The sequence below is a fragment of the Microplitis demolitor genome, chromosome 8, assembly GCF_026212275.2.
Source record: "Microplitis demolitor isolate Queensland-Clemson2020A chromosome 8, iyMicDemo2.1a, whole genome shotgun sequence".
In the NCBI taxonomy this organism is placed as follows: Eukaryota; Metazoa; Arthropoda; class Insecta; order Hymenoptera; family Braconidae; genus Microplitis; species Microplitis demolitor.
In genome coordinates this window covers 13270430-13282572 of record NC_068552.1, presented here as the reverse complement: position 1 = coordinate 13282572, position 12143 = coordinate 13270430, and the positions used below count along the sequence as shown (strand labels likewise).

The 12143-nt window shown below is 30.2% G+C and overlaps 3 protein-coding genes across 4 annotated transcripts; 2 read left to right on the top strand and 1 right to left on the bottom strand.

Moving 5' to 3' along the window:
• Positions 1-641: 641 nt before the first annotated feature.
• Positions 642-6476, top strand: LOC103575539 (uncharacterized). The gene is made up of 6 exons (XM_008555372.2): positions 642-785; positions 1710-2099; positions 2172-2882; positions 3397-3525; positions 4190-4567; positions 4646-6476. The coding sequence occupies exons 1-6, from the start codon at positions 716-718 to the stop codon at positions 5356-5358; spliced, it is 2391 nt and encodes a 796-aa protein (XP_008553594.2). The 5' UTR covers positions 642-715; the 3' UTR covers positions 5359-6476.
• Positions 6477-6613: 137 nt separating this feature from the next.
• On the top strand, positions 6614-9254 carry LOC103575549 (CLIP domain-containing serine protease B4). 2 transcript variants are annotated; one of them, XM_053741438.1, is made up of 5 exons: positions 6614-6824; positions 6915-7032; positions 7108-7180; positions 7969-8433; positions 8495-9254. In XM_053741438.1, the coding sequence occupies exons 3-5, from the start codon at positions 7129-7131 to the stop codon at positions 9112-9114; spliced, it is 1137 nt and encodes a 378-aa protein (XP_053597413.1). In that variant the 5' UTR covers positions 6614-6824; positions 6915-7032; positions 7108-7128; the 3' UTR covers positions 9115-9254. The 2 variants fall into 2 exon arrangements, with proteins under 2 accessions (XP_053597413.1, XP_053597411.1); XM_053741436.1 differs by having other exon boundaries at positions 6614-7032.
• A 61-nt stretch (positions 9255-9315) lies between these two features.
• Positions 9316-11926, bottom strand: LOC103575548 (protein FAM161A). Its single transcript, XM_053741568.1, has 7 exons — positions 11340-11926; positions 11030-11236; positions 10810-10971; positions 10250-10738; positions 10054-10176; positions 9834-9978; positions 9316-9726 (listed from the first exon to the last, which is right to left on the bottom strand). Exons 1-7 carry the CDS (start codon positions 11924-11926, stop codon positions 9316-9318), a joined length of 2124 nt encoding a protein of 707 aa, XP_053597543.1.
• Positions 11927-12143: the final 217 nt, after the last annotated feature.

Here is a 12143-nt window from a genome sequence, read left to right as displayed (position 1 = left end):
ATGATTAGATAGATTTGTTAAGGAACTATTTATTTTGAATCAATTAAATCAATATTTAAATTGCGCAAATTAAAGCGGCTGAAAATTTACTTATTTTTCAATAAATTGTTTTATTAATAATTATAAATATCAAAATGAAATTGAATTATTCTAAAATTTTGAAAAAAATATTTTTAATGCTGCATTCTGCTGGTTCCACTATCAATTTTTATTTTTTAATTATCAATGTAATGAATTACAAAAACTTTTAGTCAGAAATTAATTTTATTTTACTTGCCCTGATTGAAAGAAATAATTCGAAATGATTTGCAATAATAAACTCCCATAAGAATGGCGATTCAAAAATATTTAAAGTACTCAAAAGCATTAAACGGTATTTAAAATTTCTTTTTTCTAATCGTTTAAAATTGTTTCTTTTAATAAGGGTTGTTTACGATAAAATAAATTGGTGAAAGCGTACACACAAAATTTATGAATCTTAGTCATAGAAGCGGCAATAGAAATAATTAAAAAATAAATTAACATAAAATATGCTTCAAATTGTGGTGGGAATCTAGTTGACCCTGAGGTTCTTCATGGGTTCTTCTATTTTTCTGGCCATCAGTTGACGTTCACCTTTTCTATCTAACGTTTCGTAAAATAATTTGAAAATATTTTCTTAAAAAATTAAAATATATATAATCAATATTTATTTTAAAAAAGAAAAATAAAGAAAATGTATAAAAAATTTTTTCATATATTTCATTGCGTTTTTATGATTTTAATCATAAAAAAATCTAACGCACGTAAGTTACATTTTATATTTGAAAAAATTAATATTATTATTTTTAAATAGTTTAAAATTTAAAAAGAAAAAAATTCTAATAAAGAAACGATAATATTAAAAAAATAAAAATTGTTAAAAAAAAAACTATATTATATAGGTGGAACCCCCCTTTTATCGGGCTTGCATCCGGAGAAACAGTAGTAAAAGAAAACAACCCTGATTAAAAACTCTGATTGAAATCAATGAATTCTGATTGAAAGTCTATCAGATTTCAATCGGAGCTAATCGAATTCAATCTGATTCAATCGAAATTCAGCGGATTCAATCGGAGTTTTTAATCAGGCAAATAAATGAAAACTAATAAAGAAAAACTGTAGCTTTAAATATAAATAATTAGATACTTTGAATAAAATATTATAATTTCGAAATTTGACTGTTAATCTTTGAACTATATTTATAAGTATCTATCACAGTGTTTACTTTAATTCAACGTTATCTAATTTTTTTTTAAGTTGAATGTTTCCGGCTTCTGTCGTCTTTTTTTTTAAGGTGATAAACAAGACGTGAATTATCACAAAATAGCAATTATGTTCTACTTTTTTTTCAGATTAGAAGGAAAACATAAACATATTTACAAGCATTAAAAACAAAGTCGCGTTTAGTAGCCAAATATTAACTCTGGGCTAGTATGGTGAAATTTTATAAACGATCTTTTAAGTCTTCTTAATAGATATATTTTTATATACACATCGAATAATAAATTAATATCAATCTTCACAAGGTCAAGCAAACTATTTAAGTTATTGGTCCAATCATAATTATTTAAATAGAAAACTATTACGAAATATTTGAATGCTCCTCACTCATTTGAATTCAACATCTTTATAATAAGGTTTTTTTAATATTACGTATAGAGATATCATTTGTAATCTGTTTATTATAGAAAATTCACAAGAAAATATCTGTTTCACAAGCGATTACCAAAGAGGCGAATGTATCGATATTCGTGAATGTCCAGACTTAGTGGCTCTTCTTCAAGTTAAGCCCAAAACTCCGGAAATTTTTAAAACTCTCAGAAATTCTCAGTGTGGTTTTGATGGTCGATATCCTAAAGTTTGTTGCGCTCTTCGATATCAAGCATGGATGCCACCGATAACAAGAGTGATATCAACAACGGAAGCTTACAATCGCATTAGAGAAAATACAAATCTTAATTCACTTGTCGATCAACTTCCTTCTGACTGCGGTCGTGACCTTTCCGTGAGAATTATTGGAGGTGAACGTACTAGTCTTGATGAATTTCCATGGATGGCTTTACTAGAATATGAGAAACGTAAGTACTTAAATAAAATTAGTTTTGGACGTAACTATAAATATTAACTGATAAAATTTATTATTTACTCAGCAACTGGAAGAAAAACCGGATGTGGTGGTGTATTAATAAGCGATCGGTATGTCTTAACAGCAGCTCACTGCGTCAACCAAGAAGATTTACCAAAATCTTGGCGTCTTTCAAGAGTAATATTAGGTGAATATGATACATCAACAAATCCTGATTGTATCTCAGACGGTATCGACAGTCAAATTTGTGCTCCACCAACGGTAGCTGTAGACATAGAAGAACAAATACCACACGAAGAATACAGATCAGCATCACGGTCCAGAGATCGAAAACATGACATAGCTTTACTTCGATTATCTTCACCAGTTAAATTCACTGATTACATTAAGCCAATTTGTTTACCAAACAATTCAAATATTACCCACAGACTATGGGTTGCAGGATGGGGTGCAACCGAAAATAAATCTCACTCTAACATAAAATTAAAACTCTCAGTTCCTCTTGCTGATCGACAAGACTGTGAAGCGCGGTATGGAAGATCAGCAATATCTCTCGTAAACAGTCAAATCTGTGCAGGAGGACAAGCGGGAAAAGATTCATGCAAAGGTGATTCCGGTGGACCTCTTATGTCTGTTGAAAGATCTGCTGACGGCACCGGAAGATGGACTGCCACTGGTGTTGTTTCTTTTGGACCTTATCCTTGTGGTATGCCAGGTTGGCCAGGTGTATATACTAAAGTTTCTGATTATTCTGAATGGATAATACGTAATATAATACCTTGACCGAAAGCTTTATAGAAATAATCATTTGTAAACAAATTATAATTCAAATGTATGTTAATAATTTTATAAATTATCAATCTTCAATAAATTTTATTATCACGATAAATGCCTTTTTGTTGTATAATATTTAATTAAATATTAAGGTTATACACCTTTAAATTTGCTAAACTAATTAAATTCTGAAAAATATTTCTTTGTATGAATGATTAATTATCAGTACCGAAATACTAAGTAGTCATAAAATTACTCCGGATTCACACATTTATTATTCAAGTGGAAAATTGAAAAGCATGAGATTCATCAAGTGCGGTAGGATTTACCAGTTGGACGGAAAATCCTCATATTATTTAAGTTTAAGAACTCCTTGGACCCATGGTGGGAGAGTAGTTGACCCTGGCTTCAGTTCCTCTATCTCTCTAGTAGTGACTATAACTCTGTCAGTCGACTTTCGTATGTCTCATCCGACGTCTCGTTAAGATCATTCAAAATCATCATCAATTAAAATATATTACAACATTCAATCAACATTATTTACTTCGAAAAAAAAAAAAATAACAATAAAATGACTGAAAGATTATTTCTCTTTACATTTTATTTCTTGCTGATATTTTTATTTATTAATAAATCCAGTGCACGTAAGTATTATTTATAATAAATATCATTTTTTTTTATCTTTTTTATAATAAATCATCAATTATCATCAATTTTATCATGCAATCAACTATCATATTGTAATACTGGGAAAAAATTTTTGATTATATATAATGATGTATGTATGATATTTTTATAATTAATAATATTGTTTTGAATAAAAGTGACTAATTTTAGAGAATAAATAAAAAATAACGAACTTAAAATTAAATGAATTTTTTTTGCATGTATAAAAAATTATGAATTGATAATAATTCAATATAAAAAAAACTTGTTTTAAGTTGACCGTAAACGCAGGTCAAATAAGATTATACTATTTGTTAATATATATTCAAAATCAATTCTAGATATATTTTAATATACTTATTAAGTGAAATAAATATTTATAGTAATTTTTATGGCAAAATTTTTAATTAAATATGCTTTGAATTTGCATAACTTATGATCGAATGAAGCATAAAGCTTTTTTTTTTCTTATAAAGAAATCACTTCCTACAAGAAATAATCTCTTCCTTTAAAAAAAAAATAGATTCTACGAAATCTTACGCGCTTTCGCCAATAAAATTTTCCTGTGGTCACAAACTTTCCTATGAGACATATAAATCATTAATTGCACTATTGTAATAGATAATAAATGAATTATTATAGAATTCTGGCAAGACAACACATGCTATGGAAGAAACAATCAAGTGGGTCAATGTATAAATATTCGACAATGTCCACCTCTATTAGACCTTTTGCGAACGTCATACGGATCTCCAGAAGCCATCCAATTCCTTAGAGACTCTCAGTGTGGTTTTGAAGGCCGAGATCCAAAAGTTTGTTGTGTCCAAAATGTCCCACTGCCAACACCACCACCAGTAACAACAGAATTTTACAATGTAAATAATGGAAATACCAGTATTAATTCACGCAGTAGCTTACTTCCTTCTGTCTGTGGTCGAGATCTTTCAGTGAGAATTGTTGGCGGCGAACGTGCTTTTCTTGACGAATTTCCATGGATGGTTTTATTAGAATATCAAAAACGTAAACCAAATACTTATTTAAATTTTCAATAACAAACGTATAAATATTTATGAATAATTTTTTTTTTTAATGCATTAGCAAACGGAAGAACAACCGCATGTGGTGGAGTATTAATAAGCAATAGATACGTTTTAACAGCAGCTCATTGTATAAAAGGAAAAGATTTACCTAAAACTTGGAGTCTTTTGGGCGTCAGATTGGGTGAACACAACACAGCGACAGATCCCGATTGTATAATGGAAGTAGATAATACTGAAATTTGCGCACCACCTGTAGTAACTGTTGAAGTTGAAGAGCAAATAGCTCATGAAGATTACAAACCATCAGCTAGAGACCAACAAAATGATATTGCTTTATTGAGATTATCTTCACCCGTAGAATTTACCGATTACATTAAACCAATTTGTTTACCAAACAATGGGAATTTACCTCAGCGTCTGTGGGTTGCTGGTTGGGGTAAAACTGAAAGTAGAAGTGAATCTGATGTTAAATTGAAACTTGTAATTCCTATCGCTGATCGACAAGACTGTTTAACGCGTTATGGAAATTCAGCAGTGTCTCTGTCAAACAGCCAAATATGTGCTGGGGGACAACGTGGAAAAGACTCATGTAGAGGTGATTCCGGTGGTCCTCTTATGTCTGTTGAGAGAGCACCTGATGGCAGCGGAAAATGGACTGCCGTCGGTGTTGTTTCTTTCGGACCTTCTCCTTGTGGCATGCAAGGTTGGCCGGGTATTTACACTAAAGTTTCTGACTACACCGAATGGATTTTACGTAATATGAGACCTTAAAATTAATCTCTTAAATACACGGAAAAAAATGAGCTATATAAATTGAGAAACGACAAGTAATATAATGATAAAGTGATCAATAAATAATGTCATTCTCAATAGTAATTTTTAATTTATAATTAAAGCGTAAATAATTAAGGTGAGAGACCTAGTACCCGATCAGGGAACTAGTACCCAATCACTCCATGAATTTGTATATCTATATTTAGGAAAATTTAGTAAATATAGATACACAAATTCATGGAGTGATTGGGTACTAGCTTCCTGATTGGGTACTGGGTCTTACCTTATAGGATAAATATCAAAATTTATTGTCTATGCAGGAAAAAACAATATTTAAACTTTAAAAATTTTAAATTTATGACACGTATTGTGAAATTTATTATTTAGAATTTTAAAATTCCCTATATTTAAACCCAGGTTTCGAGTTGTAATTTCAAACACTAATTTTTAAAGTTTCGTTTTTTCCGTGTAAATATTATGTAAGCGATTTAAAAACCAACAATTATTTACCTAAATTCAATGAGTAAGTCTCAGCCCATAAAGTCATCAAAACTCGTAAGTCATAATTAACATTCCTTTATAATATATAACTTAAAAGATACTTAAATTTATGTATTTAAAAAATTATTTGTGTTGATGACTTACATCATAATTAATAAAAGTATTTATCAGCTACAGCTGATACATTTTTATCAGCTGGCTTTTGATTAAATCTTTTTTAATGTATTAATTTTTATATTTATATGGCAAATAAATATATATTTATAAAGTAATAGTCAAAATAGTATCTAAATTATTTATTATTGAAATAAATTGTCATTGATTAATGAACTTGTTATAAATTTTTAAACATTACTGATAGCTGATGGTGGTTATTTATAAATGCTACTGGCTATCGCTTTATCTACATTAGGTCATCTCAAATAATCTTTAGGTCACTAGCAATTTGAGCTCAATAAATATTTACTCATATTCTCATATGCTCTTGTAAACAAATAGAATATTATTTAACATTCTTACATGCGTGATGTACGGTCATAAAAATCATACACAATGTGGGATTTCCGCGTGTTACTTAAAATTCTGACGTCAATGTTGCATTCTACTCAATTGTATTTATATATGTGTATACTTATTCCTTGACTTTTCAATAATAAATTTATATATATACATATATTTATACACAGAAAATATTCAATTTTATTTTGACATTTACAATTAAATGGAACCGATAACTGACCTTGAGAGTCTCAATAAAAATTAATTTTAATTGACACTAAATAAATGTAAAAGTATATGATTAAATTTTGCCAAGGACAAATCCAGATGGCAGCAAACCATCAAGAGTGCAAAAATATCATCATTTAGCCAACGAGTTTTACTCGTCTCTTCGCTCAAGAATTTTACAAAACAGAAGGTGTTTAGACACGAACACTTGAGTGTTTTAAATACATCAGATTGCGGTACTCGTGAACGGATGACACTTTTTTTTTCTTATTTGCTGTTTTTATAAAATAATGATCGTAAAATAAAAATATTTTATTTCATTGCAGACTAATTTATATAAAAATTAATTTATTTTTATAAAATTTAATTTTTAAATAGTACTTGTGGATTTCAACTAAAAAAAAAACCTATTTGGAGATTAACAAATGTTAATAAATGATATAAGTAAAGTTTTATTTTTTTATCAATTTTGAATGATTTTATGATTATTATATTCATTATAATTAATTATTATTACAGATATATTTTATTAATTAAAATATGAAGCTTTTATTAACATTATTCAGTCAACTTTTAATTGTTGTTTATGCTCGTAAGTACAGTGTTTGTTTACATTTACCGGAAACAGAGCAAGAACTACATTAATTTAAGTTTAAAAACTAATATACGAGTAAAAAAGTTTGTTTTACTTTAATAATATGTTTTATTAGTGTTTCAAAACGACAAAAAATAATTATCGGAATTTTAAAAAAAGTTGTCAATAGATTTATAAATCTGTAAATTTTCGTTATTCAGTAAAAATTTCTTTACCTTGACATTAATACAACGATATTATATGAATATATTAGGATTTGCCAAAAAAATTGACTATTTTTTTATTTATGAATAACCTCAAAATTTTATATTTATATTTAGATTTTCCTAAAATATGAGTTCTTAAGGGGTAACGTTAACCGATTTTCAATTCAATTTAATTCACGGGCAAACACCGGAAATCTAAAATAGAGAGTCTTTAAAGTTTTTTAAAACCTTAATGGAGGGCTACAAATTCAGTATTTTCAAAAATTCTAATTCGTCTTCAAGAAAAATTTTTTATTTCAATCACAATTTTTAAACAGAGGTTTTAAGACTCTTATTTACTCTACGAGTGCAACAAAGATAGTCCCGTTTATTTTTCAGTGTGAGAAAAAGGTTCGGTGGCGTTTCCCCTTAATATCGATATTAAGAAGCTTCGCAATCGAACTTTGTTCTATGAATCAAAAATGAAAAAAAAAAATTTGCAACGCTCTAATTTTTAAATCTTTGATTTTTGAGTCGATTTTTTTTGGCATATCCTCGACTATATGTATATAACTTTTTTTTTTATATAATTCATTGCAGAAGATAATTGTAGAACGCCATCAGGGCAAATCAGCACGTGTATTCTTGTAACAGAATGCCCTCCATTGATGAGTATTCTCAAAGGTCCGCGACCAATTCCTTATGAACAACTAGAACTTCTTCGTTCATCACAATGTGGATTCGAAGGAAAATTACCTAAAGTTTGTTGTGAAACTGAACAGCCTGTCCAATTATCAACAACAGAGGAACCAAAATTATTAGTAATACCCGAGCCTCCAGATGTCTCAAATCATTCAAATTTAAAACTATTTAATCACAGTATCTGTGGCCCAATTACTGCGCCTAAAATATTTGGAGGCAATAAAACTGGTGTTCTAGATTTTCCATGGATGGCCTTGATAGCTTATAATATTAATGGAAGAAAAGAATTTAGATGTGGTGGTACAATTATTAACAAACGTTACATCTTAACAGCTGCTCATTGTGTCACAAGCTTGCCCCCAAGTAATTTTTTTTACTATGATTCTAATAATGCAATCAAACGTTAATAAAAAAATTTTTATAGGCCTTTTTTTACTTGGAGTACGAGTTGGAGATCACGATTTGAATACAGAACGTGATTGTGATAGGGATGAAGATGGTCTTGAGATAGTTTGCGCCGATCAATATCAAGATTTTTTAATTGAAACCGTTCATTTTTATCCTGATTACGTTCCATCAAAATTACAAAATGACGTAGGCCTAATACGATTAAATTCAGATATAGATTTTACACCAATAAATGTAAAGCCAATTTGTTTGCCCATTGGAACGGCTCAAAGATTGGGTCAAAAAACTGTCACCGTAACAGGATGGGGAGCTACTGAATACGGTACTCGAAGTACAGAGCTTCTTATGGTAAATTTATCTCCAGTTCCTACTGACGAATGTGCAAAAGCTTATGAAGGCAAATCGGTAATTTGGTACAAACAATTATGTGCTGGTGGAAAAAATGGTAAAGACTCTTGTCTTGGTGACAGTGGTGGTCCTCTACAATCACCCGGACATTACTATAATGATGTACGATACATTCAATATGGTATTGTAAGTTATGGACCACGGAGTTGTGGTATTAATGGTTTTCCTGGAGTTTATACAAACATACCTTATTACATGGACTGGATACTGGATAGTTTGCGAGATTAAAAAATACATATTATATTTTTTCGATTACAAATACTCTATAATTTTATAGTTATTAAATTTATTTAAAGACTGTTAAATAATCTTATTATAAACTTATAACAAATAATGTTATGTATTGCAATAAATTGATATATTTACACATAAAAGTGTCATATAAAATTGTTGAATAAAAAATTTGACAATCTATAAATGTAATATATATTACAAATTTTGAGTATTATTATTGCACAAATTATGAGGATCTCGTTCATCACTAGGACTACTGGAGTATCTTTCATTATCATCGCGATCTTCATCATGATCCTCGATAAGCTCAGCAGTTTCGTTGATTGATACTCTAAGAGGTCCACGTTCATTTTTCTTTTTATTATTTATCAAATTATCTGATCTAGTTGAAATTTGAGATTTCCTGGAACCTGAAGATTTTGAAGATTGTCCAGGCGATGACCGAGCTGGTATATTTATAAAAGATCCAGAATCAGGGCGTGATGGACATCCTGGACTGTTATCAGAATCAAGACTGCTAGAATGCTCCGATTTAGGTTTTTTTTTCTTCTTTTTACGTTCAAGTTTATAAGCTCGAGATTGCAATTGACGCATTGCCTGGAAATTCTGCATATTGTGTTCCTTCTTAGAGAGTCGAGTCTTCAATTGATAATCTAATATTGTTATTTATTACTATTATAAGCTAAATATATTTTATTTAGAACAGTACATACCTGGGAATGACGTTCAAATAGTGTTGGGATTTGTGTAACACGATCAAGCATCATTTCCATTTCAAAACGATGACGTTCAGCTTGCTCTCTTGCTTCATCCCTACGTAGTGATATTCGAAAATCTAAATCTCTCTCAAGATCTTTTCTGAAGTATTGGAAAAAAAAAAATTTAATAATATTATTCAATTTTCTTTAATTGCCAACATAAACAATAGTGCACCTTGCTGCATGTCGTAGTGCTCGCCAGGCTGGTTTTCGACCAGTCCATGATTCTCGCATTCTAATTGCGTACTCTCGTGCCTTTTCTTCCATTTTCTCTTGAATTTCACGTTCTAATTTTTCTCTAAAATTTTTTTTACATTATTTTCTAATTTTTCCCTTGACATATTCAACAAATAGACAACAAAAAATTTTACCTTGATGCTTGACATCGTAAAATTGCAGCTAAATTATTACCTCGACCTGACAAATTTGTCATAACTGACCTTGATCTCTCTGAAGTCATTGGAGTAGAACTACAAACTCTCAATGATTCTTCATTACGTCGACACTCGTCATTACTACAATTTCTAGCTCTAGGAATACACGCTGATTTAATTCGTTCGCGTCTAGCCATCGATGGTGGCAATGACGATGATTTCATTAATTCAGCTGCACGGATTTTTTTTTGCATCTGTCTGAAATACTCATCTTCTAACATCCGATCATAAACATCTGTACCAAAAAGATCTTTTGGCACGGGTTTAGCTCTAAACCTCGAAGTTGATATTGATTTAATATTTTTGGTACAGAGTTCTGGACTTGAGCGGCTCATTACTTTAACAGCTCTGCGATCACATTCTAATCTAAAAGGTTTTACTTGAGACATTAAGCTCCAAGCTGCTTCTTCACGAATCATGCGGCTTCTGTTGAAATAAAAAAAAAAAATTAATTTAAAAATTATCCTAATGAAATAAGTTGCTTAATAATAAAGTACCTTTCTTCTTTGGCTGCCATCAATTTATCATACAAAGGAATTCTCGATGTCAATGGGATTGGTCTAACTCGTCTCTTTTTTGTTGGACCTCCTTTATTATTTTCATTAAATTTTTCTGTCGCTTCTTTTTCTGCTCGAGACATATATTTTTCTGCGTCATCTCTACAATTTAAAATTTATAATTAAATTTTTTTAAATTAACAATAATAATATAACAGACCTTAATGCAAATGCAAATGGTTTTGGAACAGTTGGTTGCCATCTTTTAGGACTACTAGGTGGTAAACTTCGTGTCTCAACACTATTTTCCGAGTCACTATTAGCACTTTCAGTACTTTTAGATTCACTCCAAGTACTCCAACTCTTACCAGCTGAATAAATTTCTCGATTTCTTAAAGTTTTCATTTCTTTATCTTTATCTTTACACCTAAAATCATTCATCAATAAATATCTCTATGTATAAATGAACTATAACTCAATAAAAAATTCACAAATGTTGTCAATACTCATAATAAAATTTAAAAACTCACCTGAAAGTCAACAAATCTTGATCTTCAGCCAATCCAGCAAATGTCCCAGAAGAAAATAACAACGGACTGCCTGTCCGAGAATCCTCAAGACTACATTTTTTTCCAAGTAATTTCAAATCCGGATTATTTTCATCCCACCTCTTAGACTTATCCGGAATACTCGGTGTAGAAGGAGGTAAAGTCGACGATTTATCCTGAATAACAAGACTCTTTTCGTCGCTTTCATCTTGATCCAAACAATTTTTCAAATTTTTTAACAGCAACCTCTGTTTTCTTTTCAAATAATCCAGTTTCTGTTTAAACTGTTCATTTGACAGATGATTAACTTCACCATAATCAGGTATGCTCTCCAAAAAATCTAAAAAACTCTCAACATTACTATCATCCGAGCTAACAATTTCACGATTGGAATCCTGATTACTTGACGACGACACAAAATTTATTTTACGTGACTTGTCATTATTTCTACGTTTTTCTACACGTTGAATTCTTGGACGTTCATATGACGGTGTCGGTTGACGACTATAAGGATCTATTGGCACTTTAATACAAGAATTAGCGAAAGATGACCCTCTATGCTCAGACATTTCTTCACACAATTAATTTTTATATTTATTTTTTCACATACTTCTTACTTTAATTTTATTCCCTCACTAACTTTTACTCATTATTGTACTACGTGGATTCTCGAGGTAATTCACCTGGAAATCGATCAGCCAACGCAGGGGAACGCATCACCATGGTGACCTTAAAAGTAAAAGGAAGTAAGAATTTTCAGGGTCGTCTTCGTGCCCCTCGTAAAAA

Excerpts from the sequence above, each read along its gene's own strand:
- LOC103575539 (XM_008555372.2), top strand. The coding sequence starts at position 716 with ATGTATAAAAAATTTTTTCATATATTTCATTGCGTTTTTATGATTTTA. Across the intron at positions 2,883-3,396 it reads ATGGATAATACGTAATATAA|TATTACAACATTCAATCAAC; the intron begins TACCTTGACCGA and ends TCAATTAAAATA. Across the intron at positions 3,526-4,189 it reads TATTAATAAATCCAGTGCAC|AATTCTGGCAAGACAACACA; the intron begins GTAAGTATTATT and ends GAATTATTATAG.
- LOC103575549 (XM_053741438.1), top strand. The coding sequence starts at position 7,129 with ATGAAGCTTTTATTAACATTATTCAGTCAACTTTTAATTGTTGTTTAT. Across the intron at positions 7,181-7,968 it reads TTTAATTGTTGTTTATGCTC|AAGATAATTGTAGAACGCCA; the intron begins GTAAGTACAGTG and ends AATTCATTGCAG. Across the intron at positions 8,434-8,494 it reads TGTCACAAGCTTGCCCCCAA|GCCTTTTTTTACTTGGAGTA; the intron begins GTAATTTTTTTT and ends AAATTTTTATAG.
- LOC103575548 (XM_053741568.1), bottom strand. The coding sequence starts at position 11,926 with ATGTCTGAGCATAGAGGGTCATCTTTCGCTAATTCTTGTATTAAAGTG. Across the intron at positions 10,177-10,249 it reads TTACGATGTCAAGCATCAAG|AGAAAAATTAGAACGTGAAA; the intron begins GTAAAATTTTTT and ends AAAAAATTTTAG. Across the intron at positions 9,979-10,053 it reads GCACTACGACATGCAGCAAG|AAAAGATCTTGAGAGAGATT; the intron begins GTGCACTATTGT and ends CCAATACTTCAG.